Here is a 23,760-nt window from a genome sequence, read left to right as displayed (position 1 = left end):
TCCCTGGAGCTCCCGTGGGCCGACCGCCCCATGGAAGGGGCGGGGAAACAGGCCATGCCAGGGACGTGGGTGCCTGCCCATGGCCTCCTGCGGCGGGGAGGAGGTGGAGGACCCTGCTTTCTGGATACCAGGCAGGTGTCCTCCCCATCATCCCACCTGCACTGCCCGCTGGCTGGGCACGGCCGCATTGCCTGGGGCAAAATCCTCAGGCGCGGGAACTTGGAAAAGGAAGGAAGAGAGCAGATGGTTATTTTTATAGCAAATATAAATACAGTCTCCTGGGCTTTTCCAGGGCCCAGTTGGAGGTTTCATAGGGGCAGATGTTTTAAAACATTCCTCTCTAGGTGTTTGGAAGTATTTTGATGGAGGATTTGATTTTGTGTTACAGTCCCATACCTCGTGTTTGTTTTCCTGTGCTTCATCGAGTGCCCCGCATTAGCTTCATTCTGAAAAATGTTAGATGTTCGTTGGTGCACGTTTCCTCTCCTGTATTTAAAAAATCGATCCCAATTATGTGCAGCGATTTTAGCTGCCCCTCCACCTTACTTCGAATCACTGTGCTAAGCCATTTGATTTAGAGCAGAAGAGGCATTACTTTTATAACCTGGTTCTCCCTGGAAATATCCGCCTCCCTCGGGTTGATTGGAGGGTGATTTTCTTTCAGTTTTATCCTCGCCCATTTTGCAGGCTTCTGTCCGTCCTAGATCTTGCTGTTTTCACGAGCCTGTACACTTGAGGTCCTAGAGACTTCTCTTCCACAAGCTGGAGCCTTCGAGAGGCTGGTTTTCCCACCAGCCCCAGAGCCCGCAGCTCAGCTACCAAGAGACATCCCAGGGCACCTGCCTCACAGAAGATTCTAGTCTTCCCGCTGTTGTGAAATGCTCACGGAGCGTTTTCTTGGGCTCCACGGAAACCTTAGTAGTCGATTTTAAGTATCCTTTTTCCTCCTCCCTTCGGGTCCTGTAGGAATACCTGAACAGCATTTTGCAGCATGCGAAAGATTTTAAAGAGTACCATCGGTCTGTGGCCGGCAAGATCCAGAAGTTGTCCAAAGCAGTGGCAACCTGGCACGCCAACACTGAAAGAGAGCAGAAGAAAGAGACGGAGCGGATCGAAAAGGAGAGAATGCGGAGACTGATGGTAAGGAGCTCACCTGTGGGGACCCCAGGCAGCGGGGTCCACGCATGCACCTGTATTGAGAATGTTAAATATGCCATATCAAGAGTGGGTAAAAGGGGCTCATCAAATATATGAACACGCCCCTTTGCATATGGATGGAGTAGAAACATCTCCTTCCTGAACAATGCATGCCACAAACCCAGGGCCACAGCTGATAGATATGTAAGATCTCCGTGGCCTGGGGTGGCCTTGCTTCTCCCATCGAGGAAGGTACTACAGTTTGCAGGAAGTTTAACAGCCAGATCTGGAACGATGGATATGATCTTTCTTTTAAAAATATCGCCTCTTTGAGACTAATGACATAAGTTGTTTTGAGTGAATGTGTCATTAACTCGTGTCTTGGACTCGAAGAAGGTCTGTTTCTTGAAGCTGCTGGTGCTTATCCTTTTTTTAAAATGGTAGAAATTTCTCCCTTCTAGTGTAAAAAGTGATTTTTAAGTTAATTTGGAAATGTTACTTTTTGCGTTATGGCTCTGTTATTGTCAAAGGCTATTCATGGATCATTACCTTGGTGCTGTTATTTTTTAATGGGGGTAGATAAATACAGAAGGAATTGGTTTACATCATTGGCCTGGGTATCTGGTTTTATTGGCCATTCATTTTTGGAATGGGACCTCAGAGCACACTGTGGATTTTAGAAAAGCGTGTGTGATCTATAACGATAGGAGACCTGCACATTCCTATCTGGGACATAATGCCGGAGTATGGGATGGAGATGAAATCGTTGTCCTTGGCCCGTAGTTACGTCCCTGGAAAATTCCAAGTGACACTCTCTTCTTTGGTGGTATTATGGTTTGCATTTTGTTTTCATTACCTTTTTTGGATTCCAGAGAGTAAACACTTTTAAAAGGCTCTGCGTCCAGGTACTGCTAAATCTTAGGTCTTCTCCCACCCCCCTCTCCTTTTTTCGGGAAGGAGAAGCCCGTCCACGAGATTTCTCCCCAGCGAGGGAGGCCATTTTATGCGATCTGAGCAGCAAGCGGTCAGATTTGTCTCATTCAGCTGGAGTGAAACTATATTAGAACTTCAGTAACAGATTGGCTTGACACTAATGATTAGGCATTTGCAAATCATTAATTTTTGCAATTAAATGATGGAATATACAGATAACAGAGAAACTGAAGTTTTTTATCACTCTTTCTTCAAGTGAGATCAACCATAACCAAAAGCAATTAGAGTTATAATAGCATTTGAAGTCCATGCTCACCCACGGGGCAGACAGCAGCTAGACTGAGTGATAAAACTGCTGTCACTCGGGAGAGGCTGGAGTGACGCCCCTGGACTGAAGAGCCTCAGCTTTGCTGCAGCGCGGGGTCCCCTTGGGGACTCGTGACATGTCCCTGGTAGCCTACATCACACGAGGAAAATATGTGGAGGTGTCCTTTTATTGGGACATATAGAAGAGACTTGTCCTGAAATGGCTCCGAGTACATCAGAGTTTTCATGGCATTTAACCTCCTAATGTTGCTTAATGGGTGATAGAGGTGGGAATTACTATATCTGTTTTATTATCAGCAGTATCGGACTCCAGGTGCCACGTGCCTCGCCTGCAGTCACCTCGGCCCCCGTGCCGTGCCGATTCGTGACCAAAATCCCCCCAGATTTGACCTTTCCTATCAACCACCACATTTATAATGCTTTTACATGTAAGAAGTTACACTTGTCAAAGTCCACTGGAGTCTTCGCCCTGAGAAGTGCTTATTGAAATGTTGCCAAACGAAATGATAGCATGTCTGGAACTGGCCACACTGTCCTGTTTGGGAAGAGGGGTTGTGGGAAGGGTAGCCATGAGACGGGAGTCATCGTGAGTTCATTTCAGTTGCTTGGTGTTGGTTATATGAGAGACTATAGTCTTCTGTCTACTTTGGGTTGTTCTTGAAAATTTCCATGCTTCCAAGTGAAGGATACACTTCGGATGGTGAATTGTCAAATTTTCACATCTTTTTTTTTTTTTGGTGTGCAAAGAAACCTAGAAAAACACAGAGCTGAGTCAAAGTGCTTGCCCACACTGGGTAAATAGTGTGGTTTTGGGTCCTGACTTTGCCCCAGAGCCCGTGTCCTGGGACTTGGGGGTGAGGTGGGCATCGTGTCCCAGGCACCCCCCCATCCCGGACTGTGCATGGTCAGTCCCGCAGCCTGGATCATTCCATTCACTGTGCTCCCCACCAGTCAGAGTTCAGACGGTGATGGGGAGCGCTGAGTGGAAATTGGAGTTCGCACATCTTTACTGGGCTCTGATCATGTCCGTCTTTCCTTAATAGGCCGAAGATGAAGAGGGCTATAGAAAACTGATCGATCAAAAGAAAGACAGGCGTTTAGCTTACCTCCTGCAGCAGACCGATGAGTATGTGGCCAACCTGACCAACCTGGTGTGGGAGCACAAGCAAGCCCAAGCAGCCAAAGAGAAGAAGAAGAGGAGGAGGAGGAAGAAGGTAAGCACCCTAATGGCGGCGGCCAAGATGACTGAGTTGCAAAAAATGCTTAACCCCGTGGGCACGGCGTGAGGGAGGGGACCAGGCACACCAGATGGGATGTTGGAGGGGAGCATGTAATGGGTGGGAAGTACCGAACTGAAACAGCTCAGTCCGTATTTTCCTTGTTTCATACTGTGTTTCAAATGAAGTGTACACGGTCAGTAGAAAAAGGAAAAACGTTGGCACACGTGTGTGCATTGCTTGAGGTTAATACCAGTGTGGTAGGGCCATGACAATGGAGCAGAAAAGGCAAAGTGCAGTTGGAGGGAACCCGAGGAAGCTGTGAGGGAGGGCTTTGGGGTACTTCCAGAACCTGCTTGAGCCTGTTTGTTCCGACGGGGAGCAATGCCCAAATGCCCATTCAGTGCAGCTGCCCCGCTGTGGTGCTGAGGTGAGTGGGCAGGCCAGGGTTTTAGGTCATTACAGAGACAGTTTTATGTAAAATAGAACCTAATCAGCGTGGAAAGGGAAGGATAAGATTGAGAATCTCTGCTCTGCGGCTGTTCTATCTCGATGCGGGTGTAAACTGCTCGCGTAGACTTGTGAAGGTAGAGCCTCTGTGAAGCTTGAGGTTTAGCTCTTGGTGCGCAGTTTGTTTTCATGGCGGATCCTGATTGGCCTGGACGCCCACGACCACCGGAAACAGGAAGTCTTCCTCACGGCCGTGAGGATTGAGGTTGGGTGGCGTTTCATCATGTATTCTCTGCACTCAATCGCTGAACAAAATGTTGTTCAAAAAATAATTAATTTCATGGATCCTGAATTCTCATACCTGCTTTGTAATTAAGGAGGAGGGAAAAGTGATGGAGAAGGCCCTCCTTGCCCCCGACTCCTTCCGTAGCACATAGCTTCCTGCATTGTGGGGATGAACGAGGGATGACTCAGGGCTTGGATTTAGATGTTTCGTCGGTGAGAAAGACCTCATTTTCTTGTCAAGGTAGCTTACAGACTTTGCAGAATTCCAGCTCCCAATTTCTGACTTAAAAGGACGTGTTCAGAGTCAGGGAAGAGCACGCAGGCAAACAGGTAGGATTCTGTAACGTTCCACAAGGGGACCCTGTGAGATGACGATTTTCGTTTTTCCCAAAGCCAAGGTGTATTTCACAGAGGTTACCACAAAAAGTTCAAATTCTACTTTTTGTGTGTGATTAAAAGCTGATGGCCCAGATTTGTGCTTCTGGCTTGTAATTAATAGATTCCTGTCACGATATTAGATTGTTATATCATCGTCGGCAAAGAAAGATATATCACTGAGTGATAGTGATTATGCCTGTATTTTCGTGTTAATCTGTACAGAGCAGGAACCTGTCATAATATTTTCCTTGGGGCTGCCAACCCCACGTGATCTATGGGTTGGCTTTCTGCTTCCTTCCCCTTGCCCTCTGGTTTGCTGATAGCACGCATTCTTTCTCTTTTATCCACGTGTCCGGCAAATATTACCTGGACACTTCCCATGAGCCTGGCAAAGTGCGCAATGCTGGGGGAGGAAGAGGGAGATGTTGAGGAAAAGCACAATTGCCCTCTTTCTCAGTTCCATCAGAGTGAGAGACAGACATTGATCAAATATGCACCCCCAAAATAATCATAAGCCGTGATGAATGCTGTGAAGCAAGACTGGGAGCCAAACCGGGGAGGGGACTGATTTCCTGGCAAATGAATGATCGATAAGATACCAAAGCCAGTCCCACTCCCATCAGCCCATTAGGAGTCTCTGGGCGGCTCCCACTGGTTATCTCACGTGATTAAATGTGCAGAATCATTGCTTTATCATCAGCTCTCTGCCTCTTCCCTGGTGTGCTTGCAGAATGCCCAGCATTGGAGCTCGCCCTGCCCTCAGCAGGACTGAGGAGGACAGGCTGCATTTCCTTCCGGGGCCATCTTGCTGGGATGAATGGGATAACGACAAAAGAAACCAGGCCCCTCCGCAGTCCTTCCTGAAAACCATCTCTTTGCTGGGGCTTAGAGACTTGGTTCAAAGCGGGTTACCCAATTCCAGATGCACCTTTATTCAAGTGCAAAGAAAATGGATGCTTTCAAAAGCTGATTATTTGACAGTCTGAATTATCTGTCATTCTTCCCTCCATTAGACTGAATGATTGAGGGTGCCTTGTTCCAGCTTCTCTGTTGGGGAGGAAGGCTGTGTCCAGAAGCTTAAAAATTCTGTGCCGACCCTTCCAGCTCTTCTCACAGAACCAAATATGATGCTGTGCCTATCTGGAGTTTGTTTTTTGCAGTTATGTAAGGCCTCAGTAAGCCTTTGTTTCTCGTGACCCCGTGGCCCAACAGCGTTGTGCTGTCGCAACAGGTATAGGGACAGCTAGGATACAGGTGCCTCTGTCTACACTGTTATAGGTGAGTGTGGTTGAACTTGTGATTTCATTGGAAAAGGATTATTATTATTTTTTCTAATATTACCCCAGTGTAACAGAGAAGGCCTCTTTCTTTCTGGTGAAGTGTATTGTGTTTCCTTGTTGGTAACCAGGAGAGTGGGTCTCCTTTAACCTGCCATGACCGTGTTTATACCTCTGTTCTCTCCATTAGAGCCCCTGCTATGAAGTATACATTTAAAAATCATTCTAGAACTTCTCACTCTCAGCCTGGTCTTTCATTAATGCCCTTGAAGTGAAAGAAAAAGAAGCGAACTGTATGTATCTACCTAGGCATTAGAGGAGGAATAATTTGCAAAGTATTGAAATATCTAATTATGTGAAACCAGCCTTTCAGTGTGACAGGATTAATGTACTCTGATGTGCACTCAGCGTGACCTTGAGGTCTCTGTCCTCTCCCATGACTGTTCTCTAACATCCGCTGGGTGACTACAGCATAAAAAAGGGCACGGGGCTACATAAAGCCAGCGGGGTGTGTACAGATGGGTTGGCTTTCTGCTTCCTAACGCAGAAAATTGGGCCACCGCCCAAGAGCTCATGTCAGTCCACAAACTTCTAAGTTCATAACTGTGTTACGAAAACGTATCGTGTTAATTTAATGTATTCCCCTATAGACTATTTCCTTAAAAGATCTCTTGCGTCGTGCTTCAGTCTCTGGGTCTGTGAGAAGGTGATGGGATGACACGGCAGGTGTACCCACAGCACTCAGCAGGTACCCTGACACGCAGTAAACGCTAGTACTAGCAGTGGTCTTAGCAAACAGCTCTGTGGTGTAAATGTAGGGTAGCAATTGTCGAAGCGTGGTTCGAAGGTGTTTTTTTTTTTTTTTAATAAAATCTTCTTTTTCCCCATGTTGTATATTCTCTGTGATGTCGAGAGAATAAATGTTTGGCTACCATTTTATCCCCCAGTTAGGATCAGTTAGGTCCTGGGTAGGATGTCTTTTCAGACAGTGACAGGTTCTTTGACCATTGAGGCATTCAGTTGGAAATGAGGACTTACACTTTTTGGTGGACTCTGCTTAGCCCTCCCTCGCTAGCTCCTGCAAAGAGAATTTTCTAACTGTGGGGCCTCTCATTTGCAGTGGTTCCTGGTGGCAATCAGGTGGTCCTTGCAGAACTCTAGGGTGTTTTTCCTTAAGCTCTGGTGACGAGCCCAGGCCAGTCGCCCCCCCACCCCGGACCTCCCACGTCCAGCCTACTACGAAGTCTAGTCCCTTCACGGTTCTGTCTCCCGAGCTGTCGACTTCAGGCTGAAAATAAATATTTAATTCCTTCTTCCAGATCTTTTAATGCAGCATATACCAACAGAACTACACCCTTGTTGTGAATGTGTGACATTTCTTGGAAACTCATGACACTAACAGGAACCAGCAGAGATTCCATGGGGGACCGCTGTGCCAAGTATTTTTTTCATCGTGGTGTTTGCTCTTCCTTCTGAAAGTTCTTTTATTCTCTTCCTCAGCAAATACTCTTACAAGCACATCTCAGTACTGTGATGCTTTGGAGGGGGACTCTTTCTAGCACAGCATTCTCTGCTGGTCAATATAGCAATAGGAAGTGTGTTTTTATCCTTTTTAGATATCAACAAATCAGAAAAACCTCTTGGTATAATTTCTGGTGAAAAGAGCATGAGATGCAAAGTAGTAATGTGGTTGAGACATTTCTTTTCAGTTCGAGTTACTCTCCAGTTCTTCTCAATTCTTTTGTCTCTCCTGTTTGCCCCCAAGATGAAGATTTTCCCCTGCAAGGAGAATTTCACAGGCGAAAGGAAGGTTCTTTTTCCTTGTTTTTTCCCAAAGATTTATTTCTTTATTTTTTAGAGAGAGACAGAGAGCACAAGCAAGGGGAGGGAGAGGGAGGGAGGGAGAGAATTCTAAGCCAACTCTGCACTGCGCGTGGAGCCTGATGTGGGGCTCAGTCTTATGACCCTGAGATCATGACCTGAGCCAAAATCAAGAGTCAGATGCTTAACTGACTGAGCCACCCAGGCGCCCCTGAAAGGAAGGCTCTAAGGTAATTCTGGACATTTTGAGTGTGGGGGCTGTGGTAACGGTAGGTGAATATGACGTCACAGTGACAGAGTCATTTGATTATTCTAGTATCAAAATGGGTGAAAACAGAAGTTTGGATCAAAGTCCTGCTTAACTGGATTGACCAGTTACTTGAGTCAAAAATGTTGGAATTGGCTTTCTCTGCAGGCTGCGACCAAAGTAATGGGCAATTCCTGTTAATTTGATAGTCTTGATCTTTTTTATTGCCTGATCACCTATCTTAATGCTCACAGGTCCACTGAAGTGACGGTAAAAATAACCCAGGTGGTTTCTGGAAACTTAAGTTTCCACTGAAACAGAATGAGCCCTTAAGGTGCCAGCACTTTCGAATGTTGCTTCAGCAAAGTATAAGAACACCTGCTGGGGGATAAAATGCACTCACTTTATAATATAAATTGTAAAATTGTAAAATATTTGGTGCAAACCTGTTTCTTTACAGATTGAGGCTGTGTGTGGCCCGCGTTACGGTAATCTGAGTGAAGCGCCCCACGGAGTTTATTTTCCTGAGTTCGGCTTACAGGGAGTTTTCCTGTCTCGGGACTCCTTCGCCTCCTCACTCTTGTCGCTGGTTATTTTCTATACCTTCTGCCAGGAAGACAGGTTGCAGTGCACACAGCTTGGTGAACCTTCCCAAATGGAATTTCTGAATTGCCGTTGGCCTTGGAAGTTGGGAATTCAACCTTGGTTTTAGTTATGAGTGATATGTTCCCTGTCCCCTCTCATCACTAGGAGAATTACCCTTTCCCCTCCCTCCAGCAACATGGTTAGCTCCCAGCTTTTTGTAGGTGGGAAGAAGCCAGGACGGAGTTCCTTTAGTCCTGATTAATGGGTGAATGGCAGCGGATTGTTTTGTTTTGTTTTTAATCAGTGGAAAAAATTAAGCTGAGGCATCCGCTGGTCATGCAGGATGTGTTTGTGATGGTGGGAGACACGGTGGTACCAGTCACAGTGTGTTTGGAGTTAATCTGGAACCAAGAAAAGGGAAGCATTTTTGTGTTGTGTTTTGTTTTGTTTTGTTTTGTTTTCCGGGGAGGGGGTTGGGCAGCGAGGATAAAGCACCCCTGTGATGTGAGAACCAGAGATTTGTCACCAAACTGAAAGAATCCAAGGCATGATGGGAGAACGTGTTGTCTCTTGACATAGAGTAGACTGCCACCTGGCTTCCACCTCCTGTAATAACAGCAGGATTGGGTGTAAATTCCGAGCGCCAGTTCACTGAGGAATTGTGCGTGTTCTTAACTGTTTTATGGCTTGCAAATTTACTGGCATCTGATTACAATAATGATGACTCATTGAGTGTGTGCTAAGTGAAAAGCATTGTTCTGGATGCTTTCCTTCCTTCCTTCATTCACCAAATATTTACCCAGTGCCTTTCATGTGCCTGGAGTCCTTGTAGGGGTGGGGACACACGAATGACAAAAACAGAAATCCCTGACTCCAGGCAGTGCAAGACAGCCAGTCTCACAGACATAAAGGAGTTGTCCTCCGACTAGCATTGAATCTTACATGGTAGAGATGGACGCTGGCCACATATATTTCATGGAGCCTTGGATCGTGCATCCTGAAAGAGAGGTCTGGGTCTGCCTCTGCCCTATAAGGGAGGGACTGTTACTGTCCCTTTTTTACAGAAGATGGAACCAAGACACACAGATTTGCTCAGGACCACACAGCTAAGGTCTCCCATAGTGAGTGACAGAGCTGGGATTCAAACACTGGGGGTCTAGTTCCAGAACCAAGTTTCTTAAATCTCCTATTACGTGGCCTCTTGAATTTGATACCGAATGGAATTTTTAAAATGAGTTTAGAGGATTTTAAGTAAAGGAGGGGCCTGATGGTGGGGCAGTTTTAGATACCACTCTAGCGAGTCAATAGCGTATTCATAGAAGACTATCCTTCAGAATGGTTTTGAATCTGTTATTTGTGGTCCTTCAAGCTCTTTAATGTACTATTCATTGAGATGGTGATCCAGTTCGGGTAGCTGGATATTGGAAATTGGCTTATCCATTGTCTCATTTGATTTTCTTTGTTGGCCAAATTTGTAGCTTATTTCTGATTTGTATGGAAAGAATGGTGGGATTAATTGATTTTCTCCCATTAATTAAAACCTTCGCCTGAGTATAGTGCCTGAGGATTCCAAAAATGGAACTGTTAGGGGCTGGTTGAAGAGATGGTTCCTTTTCTGAGCTCTTCTGCCATTGTTCTCTGTATCCGTCGCCTGGACATAGGGCTTGGTGCTTTTCAATGCTGATCCTTTCTTTTGAGCCTGTAAACGTTTCACTTTGGGGTGGCATAGATAGAAAATTAAATTCTTGGGAAATCATAACCAAAAGGAGCATTTTATTTCCTACTCTTTGGTAGAAATGCTACATTTTTTTTTCTTGCAGCATACATACGTGTATGTCTTGTAAGAAAATTTTGAAAGAACTTCAGAAATTTCAAACATTTATGGGAACTGTTTTTCTTCAGCGTAGACAAAAGGTTGGATTTTGAACATTTTCTATAAAAGCTGTTTTGTCAAGAGACAATTGAGTTATTTTCATGGAAAGCAAAAATGTATTATATAATCAATGCCTTAAGTAAACAGAGTAGAGTTAATATCGATTCTGTATCATTATATATATTTTTAATTAACTAAAGAGCCCAGGGGAGGAAAGCTCATTTTCTTAAATGCCTTGATAAAGGAAATGACTAAAGTTGTGTTTAGGGTTTTTTTTTTTTTTTCCTCATGCAGAAGTAGTAACTTTAAAATAAGAATTCTGTAAAGAATCCAGCAATAACTTTAAAATAAGAATTCTGTAAAGGTGATGGTAAAGATTTCACTTGTCAGAAAGGTTATAAATGTAAGAAATTTGAGGCTCTTTTGTTTTTATTGCAGATGAGACTCTCTCGGGTATGTACAAAACGTGACATAATCTTAGCTTTTCATTTAGGCTGTCTTTGAGGCACAGAGAGGTTAATGGACTAAGATATTGAAATATTTAAGAAATGGTCGATGACAGAATTTTTCATGAGCTCACAGTATCTGCATCAAATTTCCTCCTATTACCCACCGTGGAAATACTATGTAGTATGAAAAGCCAATTAGGTAGAATGGAAGACATCCCGAGAATTCCCAGAATGTTGTACGATTCTGTATTTTTATGACCTGAGAGCGGTTCCAAGTTTACTGGGGAATGGACATTTTTAGAAAACTTGTTAAGGGGAGTAAGAAAGTTGAGCCAGTTACGTCAGGCTTTGTCTTCCTGGTGCCAAACACGAGAAGGACATCTCACACGCGCTGACCTCAGCCTTGCTCCTTTCGTGTCTTCAGCCCTTTGGGTCCTAGAAGACGTCACCCACAAGTCTGTGGCATGTGCCAGTCTTGAATCGCACCTGGCTTTCAGTAACTCCCCCCAAGTTGCCAGCTTAAAAAAAAAAAAAAAACACGAAGAAACAAAAAAAAAAGCCCCACACTTTGTCTCAGACAGTGAAGAGAAACAGAAATAAAAGGCATCGATACTTAGGCTCTGTTAGATGACGGTGGTGAGTAGTGACGGAGTGCTGTTTGGGGCCACTGAGTTCCCATGAAATCCTTCCTGTAGCCGTCTTCTTGACTGACGTGTAACATCTGACATTACTTTGCAGAAGGCTGAAGAGATTGCCGAGGGAGGAGAGTCTGCCCTGGGACCGGATGGAGAGGTGAGGAGCTTTGCGCCCATTCCTGCCGTGTTCTGCTCAATGAGTCCCCGCCATGCCCTACAGCGCCATTTTCTGTGAATACCAACTTTATTTTTACTCAGCTATTCGTTTCTAAGTAAAAATAGGAGTACATTAGCATAGTAGAAAATTAGACGAGTAGAAAAGGGATATACCGGAAAGTAATCTCCTTCCGTCTCAGACTGCCAATCAACTGATATTAAGTTTGTGTACCATTCCGGAATCTTCTGTGCGCATATATGTTTACGAATACATAGAATGTGTAAAAATTTTAAGTGATTCTATAATTGCATTTTCCCCGTAAATGATACAGAAGCATAAGCTATGACCCAGTTTCCTTAGTGCATTACTAATTTGAAATTATAAAACTCCATAAACACAAACAATTTACATATTTGGTGAGCTGCTTTTTTTGACATTTTTGTATAGGCTTACGAGAGAGCTTCTCTTCGTAGATCCATCAGCACATTCCTAAATGTGATTTCCGAGGATTTTGAAAATTCTCCTGAATCATGAGAACACAATTACTTATTGGATTTTTTTTTTTCCTCTAAAAACTCAAAAGTTCTCTGCCAGGGATTCACGTGAGGAGGCATAGCCCCAGAGCGGGGTGGGAAGGAGTTTGTTTCAAACTGCCTTCTCCTCTCACAGATTCTGATAAACCTGCTTGGGGGAACCCTTCTAGAATCTGTGCGTGCGAGGCGTACCGTGACTGTGAACGGTCCGGATCCAGAGACAAAAGGCTGAAACCACTATTCCGTGCAGAAACTTCTTGAACAATAAGTGTTGCTTAACCACTATAATCTATCACAAGGAAAGAAAGGATTGGGATGAGTGTCTAATGTGTCATGCACTCTCAGTGGGCCACTCTGGGGAAAGAATACTATATATTGGAGCACCTAGAAACAACTCTAATTTGTAAAAGCCCCCAGCCTTACCTAAGCACGCCTCACATGAGTGTGTAATTAACAAGCACACAGGGAGAGATTTAACGTGTTAGCGTGACAGTGCTCTTACCTCTTATTATTTCTGGGGAAAACTTGCTGCTGATCTTGGGCTTGTGACATACACCTTTTTTTTTTTTTTTTTTTAAATCTTAACACACGTGCATTCTGTTTGCTGACATTGGCAAAGTGGACATCTTGCTCAGTTTGTTTTGAAATAATGTGCTTACACTCTGCCGTGCTCATTCAGGGCCTTTGCCAAAGTTCTAATTCCAGCCACAGCGATTCCCGATTTTCTCTGAGGCGTGACATAAGCAATAAAACAGGCTGTGTTACAATAGTTCAAGATAATGGAATATGGCTTTTCCAAGGGAGGTGATAGTGACTGGTAGATTTCCTTCTTTACCACGTGGGTGTGTAGATGACCTTTCACCCGAGGGAGGAAGCAGCACCCTGCATGCAGTGTAAAGGTGTCCCGGTCTGTTCCTTTAGCACATCAAAGAAAAAAGACAAGACAGCCTGGAGTGGGCCTTTTCTTTTTTTAAAGCCTTTTTTTGGGGTAGATAATGGCTAATATATTGGGTTTTTGTTTTTGTTTTTATTCTGATGGTGTTTTGTTGAAGGAGAAGGGAGAATGAATTTTTTTTTTTTTGGTCATTTCTTATAAGATATGGAAGTAAGCGACAGTATCCTGTGTTTCCTGTCATTTTATTTAACTCCAATTAAGAACAATTGAGAAAAAATTCAGAATTAATGAATTGTGTAAACATTGAATTTTACTACTTTTAAGGAGATCGATAACTTGGACTGCTCGCAAATCAAGCATTTATCAGCATTTCCAGGCAGCGAGCGTCTTGCCTGGGGTGTCTGTCCTGCAGGTGTAGTCACTCCGTAATCAGTAGCATTCATTTGCATAGGATTACTCCATTTTTTTAGGCCTTTTAAAACAATTTGTTCTCTGAAGTAGGTTAAACACGGCCTGTGCGTTTTCATTTATTCCCTTAACTTTCTGAGCAAGCCATTTTTCATGAAGAGCCTAGTAATGAACTTCAGCTCAGTCCTGGTCATTCACCCGGTTTCAGAAGAGCAGGGCTTCTGGCTTTAGCTCGCTCCCAGGTACCAGGGGCAGAGCTAGACAGCAGGACCTTTGGTTCTGCAGAAGCTGGAACGGGCCCCTCATGAGGTGACACAGGTTACAATTCCTCTTTCTTTTCCGCATTCTCTCAGAAACCACGACTTTGCAATAGTTGTTGGGGGGGTTGTTATTTGGGGGTTGAAGGTTCTTAGTTGCAAATGGCAAAATGACAAATGACAACTCTACCAGATTTATGTAAGAAGGGAATATATTCATAGGATATTGGGTAGTTCATCGGATCTCCAGGCAGCGTGGAGAGCATGTTTGAGCCTAAGGCCGTGCTCTGCTGTATGGCTGGTCAGCGAGGCCGTGGCTGACACGGGGCATCAGCAAGGGCTCGGCACGGCTGGTCCCCGTGCTCAGCCCTCCCTCCAGCATGCCTGTTGCTCCCGGCTTCCCCGAGCCTCGGGCTCCGAATTCCAAGCCTTGGCAAGGGCGTCCAGTTGATGGAGCTGAGGTCTTGCACAGGCACCCTCGGTGCAAGGGAGGCTGGTGTTTTAGTTTCTTTAGTAGGAGGTGACTTCCCACTTCCTGCCAGGACTCATAGGTGGCGAACTTCCCAATCACAGGAAAAGGTTTCAGGTGCTGGGCAGCCGAAAGCCTGAGAAGCATCCAGCACAGAATTAGGAGGCGGTCTTAACACCAGGCGGTGCCGTGTGTTTGTTTCTCTTTTCTAGCCCATCGATGAAAGCAGTCAGATGAGTGACCTGCCCGTCAAAGTGACTCACACAGAAACTGGCAAGGTCCTCTTTGGACCAGAAGCACCCAAAGCAAGTCAGCTGGACGCCTGGTTGGAAATGAATCCCGGGTATGGCACTGAAGCAGAAATTCCGGTGTCCAGTGTCATCTTAGATTTCTGTGGTCCATCCCCGTAAAATCTCAGAACCACAACATGACCTTCGCTGAAACGGTTAAAATTTTTGCCTGCATTTGTCATTTGTACATAGAACATGCCCAGCGGGTCATGTGCGTATATGTTGTTTTATAATTTAAAAGAATTAAGCCCCGTCTCCTTCCCACTCCTTTCCCTGCAGTTACGAGGTTGCCCCCCGATCCGACAGTGAAGAGAGCGATTCTGATTACGAGGAGGAGGTATGTGGACACCTCTGTTGGTGCGGCGTACGTGGGAAGCCCCTGTGTCTGGCTGTCACTACGTCCTCCGGGGCTGGCCTCGGGGTGACCTCTGGAGCTGAGAATGCACCAGACCTGTGACGATGGTGTCTCGGAGTACAGTGACTGTGCCGGGGCTCCTGGCCAGTGGCGGGACTTGGAGAATTCTGAATTTATCTGAAACCAAGAGAAGAGAAGCTGGCATTGTATGGGAGGTGGTGGAAAGGTCTTCTGGGGAGAACTGGAGATGGGTTACTTTGGGAAGGCAGTGCCACCCCAAAGTTTCCGGTGTCCGTTAGGCCTTAGCGTCTATTCGAAATTCTAAGTCTGGAAGCTTAATGAAAGGCCAACACAGACTTGGGGTTGATGAGGTTATTGATCCTCTTGGTTTCTCTTTAAATGTGATTCTTGTTTAAATCCCTTGGATATTCCCGTCACCCAAAGAGAAGCACATTTCTCAGTGTCTTGGAAGGAACGGTCAATAAATTTATCTAGAACCTAAAATGGTACTCTTGGATACTTTTAACAGAACTTAAGAAAGAGTAATAAAGGTTTTTTTTTTTTTTGATCAACTACGAAATGCATTATAATTACAAAGAGAAGGATTAAAAGAAGATTCTATCTCCTTTCTGAGAGCACTGTTAGTGGGTGGTCCTCAATTCTGTTTGCCAGCGTTGAGGAATCCTGGTTCAGAGAGCGCCGTGGCACAGAGGCCATAGACTGGGCGAAGCAGCCCTACCAATCCTATCGCTTACCAGAATTTTAAGACAATTGTGATTTTCTTCTATTTTGGGCCCCCCCCCTTTTTTTCCTAAATTAATCTTCTGTGAACACTTGTTAACTTTTACAAAGAGGAGGAATAAAAAAAGTTATGTTTAAAAAAAAATACCAGTAAAAAACAGCTGCTTTGGGCTGCATGTGATTTATTTTTTACAGGCCACTTTTACTCTGAGATCTTTGAAGCTTAAAGAAGCAATTTTTAAAATGTTTCTTGTTCAGTTGGATGAATGGGTCCATAAGTGACCCACTGGAAGAATCTTGTCACTGGGTCAGAGAGCCAGGGAGGGACAGAGGGGCTGCTGAACCCACAGATGCCAGCCAGGCCTCACAGCCACAGACAGCTCTGGGCAGCTGGGGTTAGAATGAGCTCTGACCTGGGGGTCTATGAACCCGAGTCCCATCTCAGGTCTGCCACTCGTGGCGAGTCACGTCCCTGCTCAGAGCATCATTCCTCACCTGGAAAACTGAAGGAGCTGGACCGATTCCTCACCTCACTGCCCACACCCCACCCAGCATCTCAGTGATCCGTTATCATAGGTTTGATCGTTAGCATTCATATCACGTCAGTTCATATTTTTTCATTCAAGAGTTATGGGAAAGCATTATTCTCTTAAAACCTGCTTTTCAAGAAATTCCACGGGAGAATGTGGGCTTAGCTCTGAACACCAGTGGTTGGTCGTGGACATAATGACCACATAGCGAAGCATTCCAGCTGATCAGCAGAACGTAGTACGCAGTTGAGAGGAGGAGGTAATGAGTCCTTTGCCAAGTTATTGACGGTTTTCATCGAAATATTCCGAGATCTGTGATGTGAAGTCGTCCCAGAGCAGTGTGTTCGCAAGCACCAGCCCCTCTACCTGGAATGCGTGGGGGCAGCCAAGCCCCACTGGCATGATCTGGGAGTGTTTTTATGAGAAGGGCAGTAGTAAGCCTCTAAGTCTGGCTTTGGAGAGAAGACTGTAGAATGTTTCTAAGTTAGGGCAGGTACGGTGTGCCGGACTCTTTGATAACCCATAATAAATGTCCATCTGCTGTGACTTTTACATATTTATTCTTGGGGGCAAGGGTTCTAATGGATCCTCAGAGGGTTTCTTCTGTTCTCTTGCTCCGTGATTTAAACGGAAGTGGAATGGTGTGTGGCTCGTTGAGGGAGGTGTTAAATTTACTTTCTCCCTTCATCATATTTACTCTGCAAAGCTGAATACCATTCAGTCTCTCTTCAGAAAATGCCAATCCTAGGGGCGCCTGGGTGGCACAGTGGTTAAGCGTCTGCCTTCGGCTCAGGGCGTGATCCCGGCGTTCCGGGATCGAGCCCCACATCAGGCTCCTCCGCTGGGAGCCTGCTTCTTCCTCTCCCACTCCCCCTGCTTGTGTTCCCTCTCTCGCTGGCTGTCTCTCTGTCACATAAATAAATAAAATCTTAAAAAAAAAAATGCCAATCCTAGAGACGCCCATGTTGAAATGGAATCCTCCCTGTGTCTGTGTTTCCTCCCCAGGATGAGGAAGAAGAGTCCAGTCGGCAGGACACGGAAGAGAAAATACTTCTGGATCCAAACAGTGAAGAGGTCTCCGAGAAGGACGCCAAGCAGATTATTGAGTATGTATCGCTTAGTTTTCTCCCTTGTGAAAATGTGTGTCACCAGGATTGTGCTTCACAGATTTTCTTTCAGAAAACTTTGAGGAAGGAAGCCGACCACCTTCATGGCCACATTCCCCTTGAAACGCTGCCGTCAGAGGTCACCACCCCACTTGGGGTGCTCGGCTCCTTCCTTCCTCCTGGACCCCCACCTCCAGCTCAGGCTCACTCCTGAGCTTCTCACCCACCTTTGCACTTCACCCCAGACTGAGCTGATCCGGCTGGCCCCACTAGCTGCCTGCTTGGCGGCCTTCCCCACCTCCCACAACGGCATCAGTACTCACCCAGGAACGTGTGTGAGAGATGCCGGACCCCCAGGTCCCCGCTGCCAGCCAGCCCCCCTCCCACGTGGTCTCCACAGCACCCCAGGACCCCTCAGCACCCCGTCCAAGGGCCAGCTCCATTCTTCATTCGGACCATTCTCCCTGTCAGCCCTTTCTTGTGCGGCTCTAATCTTAAAACTTGGGGGAAATGATATGTAAAATAGAACATTTAAAAGTAATGAGATTTAAAAAAAAAAAAGCAGAAACAGGCATTGTAATATTTTCTCCTTTTTTTTTTTTTTAAAGATTTTGTTTATTTATTTGAGAGAGAGAGCACGAGCAGGGGGAGTGACAGGCAGAGCCAGGGGGGAGAGGCAGACTCCCTGCCGAGTAAGGAGCCCAATGCAGGACTCGATCCCAGGACCCGGGGACCATGACCTGAGTTGAAGGCAGAACGCTTAACCGACTGAGCCACCCGGGCGTCCACATTTTCTCCTTTGATTCCAGGGCTGCAGGCCCCACGCTAGGAAACTTGGTATTCTGGGTCCACCGTGCCTCCTTCCCTGAAGGTTTAGAACCTCCCCCCCTCGGTGGCTCCTCGCTGCCTGTGAAGTTAAATACCAGCTCGCTAGCAAGGCATGGGAAGCGGAAGCCAGCCTGTGTCTTTCCCGTCTCTGTGGTCATGTTGCTCCCTCCCTCACGTGCCCGGAAAGCTCTAGACGGTTCTGTGGGTAGGATTTATCTTTGCATCTGGAGAGCCCAGGACGGCCTGCCTGGCCTCGAGGTCATCTGCAGGGATACGGTTCATGCTCGCATCAGTCATTTGAGATCAGGCGGGCCTGCAGGCAGGTCCTGACTCCACTACCCTTTACGTGGCCCAGGCACATGAATTAACCTCTAGCTTGCTGCCTTTCTGTGAGCGTTACTGGTCATGCACTTTAAGCAGAAGAGAGGTGATCAGTAAACCATGCTTACCGCGGCCGTGGTAGGTGAGCTGTGGATGATTCTCCGCTTCCTCTGTCTCAGGACGGCCAAGCAGGACGTAGATGATGAGTACAGCATGCAGTACAGTGCCAGGGGCTCGCAGTCCTACTACACGGTGGCCCATGCCATCTCCGAGCGGGTGGAGAAGCAGTCTGCCCTCCTCATTAATGGGACCCTGAAGCATTATCAGGTAACTGGTGGGGGGGGGGTGCCTTCTTGGCAAGTCACAGCCCTTCGCCTCACTTGGGTTGGTATGTGTCTCGCACCTGCGTACGTGGATTGCTTAAGGAGTTTGATGCTGGTGAGGCCTTTGGGGTCACGTTGCTTGTAATACGGTGATTCTCCCTGGTGCCTGTAAGTCTTGCCTTAGGACGCTTCCGTTTCACCATCTTACTAGGGCATACCCGTTTTCTCTTCCGTGCATTTAGGATTTTTGTGTTGTAAGAGATACGGGCTTAACATTTGGAACGGTTTTATTGTGAGTCTCCTCACAATGGAAAACCCAGCCACATTCTATGAGTAGAGGGAGCATCAGTGCCTCGTCTCGAAATAAATGAAGTATTTCTTCCAAAACTTCAAGGTTGGCTCTAGTTTAATGCCATGGAGTCAGCTTCTAGGAGCCGCTACCTACTACATGTATACTTTTTCTAAGACACAATCAAATGGTGAGCTTTGGTGAAACGTACACTGTAAACAGAACAGACATTTCATTTGACCTTTTGGAATAAGGTCAGCTCCTAACTTCTACCTCCTGCCACTTCGGTGTTTCCCAAAGTGTGTTCCTTGGAACACTTGCTTGATGAGGTATCCCTTAAAAAGAAAAAGAAAAATAGATCCATGGTCAAATAAATACGAGAAATACTATCGGTCGCAGGCAGGATTGCTGTATAATTTACTTTTGCAGATTCGGGTGCTTATGAGAATGAATAGGGGCCCTTGTTATTAATACCAGGCATAAGCCAGGACCATCCTGAGCCAACCAGACATATGGGCACCTTGGCAGTGACCCCTCCCGGTAATCCCTGTTGTGCATGAGCACATTCACAACTCTGCAAAAATAAGTGTGTGATCGATGACTGCATATCAGCATCCTACAGTGAAATCACTTTGACTTCCTATTTCCCAAATTTCTTGGTCCACCCAACTTTATGTTCATATATCCCCTATTAACATCCTGTAATTTAGGAAGTATGTGCTTAAAGTTTTCCCAACTTTGTGGACTCGGCTCCCCTAATCTCTTAACACCCAGCACTGTGCTGGCTGCCGCGACATGGGGGTGAAGGGTCCGGGGACTTCGGACCCTAAATCATTTCTAATGCCATGTTGATTTCCTCCTGCAATCCAACGCCTTTCTCATCACTTGTCCTTGCCGCCTTTCCAAACCTATCTCCCCCATTTCCATCTGTGACCTTCATGCCCCTCTTCCTCTCCTGGGCTGCTGTAGACTTCCTACCATGCCTCTGCGTCAGTCCCCTTCCGGGCTTTTCCTCCACCAACTTCCTCCTTCCTGGACTCTAACCGCCCGCATCGGACCGATGACATCCTTTCCATTTCTCACAAACCGATTCCAACTGTGGCTCAGTGCCCGCCTGGATCACCTTGTCCACAAGTAAACTTTCTGTCACCTGCTGCCTGACAGGTTTGTGTATTATTAATAGTTACGTAACCATGACATAGCAGGGGTCTTCCTGCTGCTTCCCCGGGAAAGCCACACACGTTTGGTTCGCTACCCAAACCCTCCAGTTCCATGGTCTGGGGAAACCCAAATCACCTCCCACCCATTTTTGTGAATTGTTCGTCTCCTCTGCTGCCATTTTATGCTTCTGTTTCATCTGGGTTTAACATGAATCCAAAATTCAGCCCCTTTGCCTACTTTCATTAAAAAAAAAAAAAAAAAAATCCGCCACCACTGTCCAGATGTTTCTGGCATTTAGTTGACTTTCCTAAAGGTCTGGTGGTCTCGGGGTCCTGTTGCAGGCCTGCAGCCCCTCCTGCCCCCCACTGTGATTTCCGGTCACTTCCCTTCTTCTCTGTCTTTGCCCGTTCCCTCGGAGCTCTTCCTGTTTCTCTCATCTCTTAGTGTTGCGGTCCTTCTGCAGAATCCTTTAGGATGATTTGGAGTCTTGTGTGGTACAAGGTACCCTAGGTGGCCTATGGAAGTATTTCTGCAGACCATTGCAGGGCTCTCCCTAGAAAATCTCTGCCCAATGCAATTGAGTATGTGCGCTGGAATGATTTTAAATAAGATTATATGTATTTACATGTACGCCGCGTCCTTTCAGCGCCTTCTTGGCGCACGTGGATATGTGAATGCCCTTTGTCTCCTCTCTGACTGCAAACTTCTGAAGGGAGCCATGCATTTTGCACAGCCCGACATCCATCTGCTGTACTTCCTTGCATGGTCCTTTGCACACAACAGTCACTTAGTAAATATTGAAAATAATTGAATTACTCACTTGGTTCTTACATAAAAGAAATTAAAATTAACATTTCCCTGAGCATAACTTCATTAGCAAGCTAAATTGACTTGAGCAGAGATGCATATTTATATATTTGTATATTTATGTATATTCACTTCCATGTAATACGTAATATATAATATGTATAAATAGCTATATGTATTGTATATTTTATAATATATATTATATATATATAATATAATATAAATAAACAGATGTATGGAATTGCTCCTACCTTTTAAACCCAACATCTGTGCTATGGTAGCAGTATTGGTATTGGTGATTGGGAGAAGGGATTGGAACAATTTTGTATTCTCACCCCAGTCTTTCTTGTACTTTACACAGGAACCCCACAAAAAGCTGCGTCTCTGGTGCAGGGCTTTCGTACCTTAAAAATACATGGGACATGTTTCCAGGCAGTCGCCCTCCACTGCGCTGCCCGTGGGGAGCACCCGCATGGCGAGTTCCCATGCGAGGCCCGGAGCTTCCGCTCCGCCAGGAAGTGCCCTGCTGCGGGCCCAGCAGCGGCCCCGGCTCCCTGGTCAGCCGGCTTCCTCACGGAGGGGATCCCGCCCCGGGGGAGGCTCTTCATGGCCGAGAAGGCTGTGTCTAATGATCTCTGATCTGGGTGCCAAACCTGCCTTCTGGTTTGTTTGTCTCTAATCCTCACATTGGCTTTTTGTTCTTGGAGTGGTTGGAATGGATTTTAGTTTGGGTTTTCTTCATTTATAATAACTCTGGAATGTCATATACTGTGAAATGCTAAGTAGGGATGAGCAGCAAAGCTGCTTAAAATCCCACCAGTGCGCTGCAGCCCGTCATCTCTAAATCTGATTAACACTTAGCACCTGCCAAGCAGCGGGGCTGATTACAGGCTCGTATTTTACATTCTTTTTGTGTTGGTGCTTCCCCACGCTCCTACTGTGGGAAATCCAACATATAGCACCGAGGAGTTAAGAAGTCACAGCCTCACTTGAGTTGTATTAGTATTAATTACCTGTGCAGATCTTGGATAATTGAAGCAATTACTCTTCATTTCAGCTCCAGGGCCTGGAATGGATGGTTTCCCTGTATAATAACAATTTGAACGGGATCTTAGCTGATGAAATGGGGCTAGGGAAGACCATACAAACCATTGCACTCATCACTTATCTGATGGAGCACAAAAGACTCAATGGCCCCTATCTCATCATTGTTCCCCTTTCGTAAGTAAAGTCATTTATTCCGTACTTATCTTTCTGTAGGTTGTAGATGGCCCTATTAGTAGCTTGTCCTTGTTTTTCAAGTAAGGCAGCTTTGAGCATGTAGTGGGATCGCCAGGAGCATCTGATCTGGACTAACGTTTTCACTTCCCACCCCTGGCCTCTTTGAATGGCCATTTAAACACAGGACTGAGCGATTTTATCGGCCCTTAGCACCACCCCGTGGTCTACACCGCCCGCACACCGCAGGGCTGTCTTATTTGTCACCTTAAGCAGCTTGAGGAGCAGAAAGGTTTCGATAATCTATTTTTTTAAAGATTTCTTGGATTTTTTTTTCCTTGTCCCATTTCCGAAAGGTTACATATATTCAAAAAGTACGTCCTCTTAAATCTGCCTTGACAGTATCTCTTAAAACAGAGTCGAGATCACAATCGCACATGTCAATTTTGCATTAAACTGCCTTCAGAACGGGCAGTTTAACGGAGCGGTTTTGCTACCCTGCAAGGACCGGTCTTCCTGCTCTCCGCTCAGTTCCCAGAGCCTGGGCGGTTCTCGTTAGTCTTTTCCGGACTCTCCTGAGAGAAGGAATACCTGTTCAGAACGGCCCCCCTGGGAGTGGGGTGTCTCTGTCTGCGGGCGTCAGATCGCAGTTCTAGTCACTGAGACCTTTGTCCGTCTCGGTGCTAATACAGACTAATACAGACTTGGATCTGGCCAAACAAACAAACAAAAAGGATTCTGGTTCAGCATTTGCAAATTCTGTCTAAACGAGGACTGTTTGCAGACCTGCTAAATCTGTGTTACCCGAATCCGCAGTATTTAGACAGCCTTCGTATCGTATGTACGTTTCGAGGATATATTTGCTCTTCATCTATATTTTGCAAGTTCTGACTCCTATATTATGGGGAGGCTTTCGGGGATTTAAAAAAAAAGGCATTCCATATTTCTCCCCCTGCTCCCTCTTGACAGATTTATTTCATATTTTCATGTGCTTTTGTCATTTCTTTTTCCTGACTCAACTCTTCTGTGAACTTACATGGCTGTTTTTAAAGAGTCCCCAGATCGCTCTGGCAATTGCTGTTTTCAATATTGAAATTAAGGGTTTTTCCCCCCCCTCTATGTTTATGCATTTTTTTTATTTTTTTTTTTCTTACGAGATTTCTTAGGAACTGACACACTTGTCGTGCTTTGGGGCAGCTTATTTCCCACTTATCTCTTATTTCCACACCTTTCAAAGAAATACGTAGTTGAGATATTTTATATTCTCTCGCCCCTTTCAAGGTGAGGCCCGAGCGTGAATAAGAACATCTTTTTAACCACCGACTTTGATACAAATGTCTTTTTCTCTGTGTGTTTTCTTTTTTGTTCTCTAGGACTCTGTCTAACTGGACATATGAATTTGACAAATGGGCTCCTTCTGTGGTGAAAATTTCTTACAAGGTTTGGAATGCTGTATTT

The 23,760-nt window shown here is 45.7% G+C and overlaps 1 protein-coding gene across 10 annotated transcripts in view; it reads left to right on the top strand.

The window, feature by feature from the left end:
- The window catches only part of SMARCA2 (SWI/SNF related, matrix associated, actin dependent regulator of chromatin, subfamily a, member 2), a 170,567-nt gene that overhangs the window by 40,957 nt on the left and 105,850 nt on the right, over nucleotides 1-23,760 (top strand). For all 10 annotated transcript variants that reach the window (XM_026519295.4, XM_026519290.4, XM_026519293.4 and 7 more), the window contains exons 8-16: nucleotides 967-1,140; nucleotides 3,441-3,611; nucleotides 11,718-11,771; nucleotides 14,546-14,676; nucleotides 14,903-14,960; nucleotides 17,255-17,355; nucleotides 18,684-18,831; nucleotides 22,142-22,305; nucleotides 23,676-23,742. In XM_026519295.4, coding sequence (XP_026375080.1) covers nucleotides 967-1,140; nucleotides 3,441-3,611; nucleotides 11,718-11,771; nucleotides 14,546-14,676; nucleotides 14,903-14,960; nucleotides 17,255-17,355; nucleotides 18,684-18,831; nucleotides 22,142-22,305; nucleotides 23,676-23,742 — 1,068 coding nt within the window. The remainder of the gene's footprint in view (nucleotides 1-966; nucleotides 1,141-3,440; nucleotides 3,612-11,717; nucleotides 11,772-14,545; nucleotides 14,677-14,902; nucleotides 14,961-17,254; nucleotides 17,356-18,683; nucleotides 18,832-22,141; nucleotides 22,306-23,675; nucleotides 23,743-23,760) is intronic.

Source organism: Ursus arctos, unplaced genomic scaffold, assembly GCF_023065955.2.
Source record: "Ursus arctos isolate Adak ecotype North America unplaced genomic scaffold, UrsArc2.0 scaffold_33, whole genome shotgun sequence".
NCBI classification, from domain to species: Eukaryota; Metazoa; Chordata; class Mammalia; order Carnivora; family Ursidae; genus Ursus; species Ursus arctos.
This window is presented reverse-complemented; position numbering and strand designations above follow the sequence as displayed.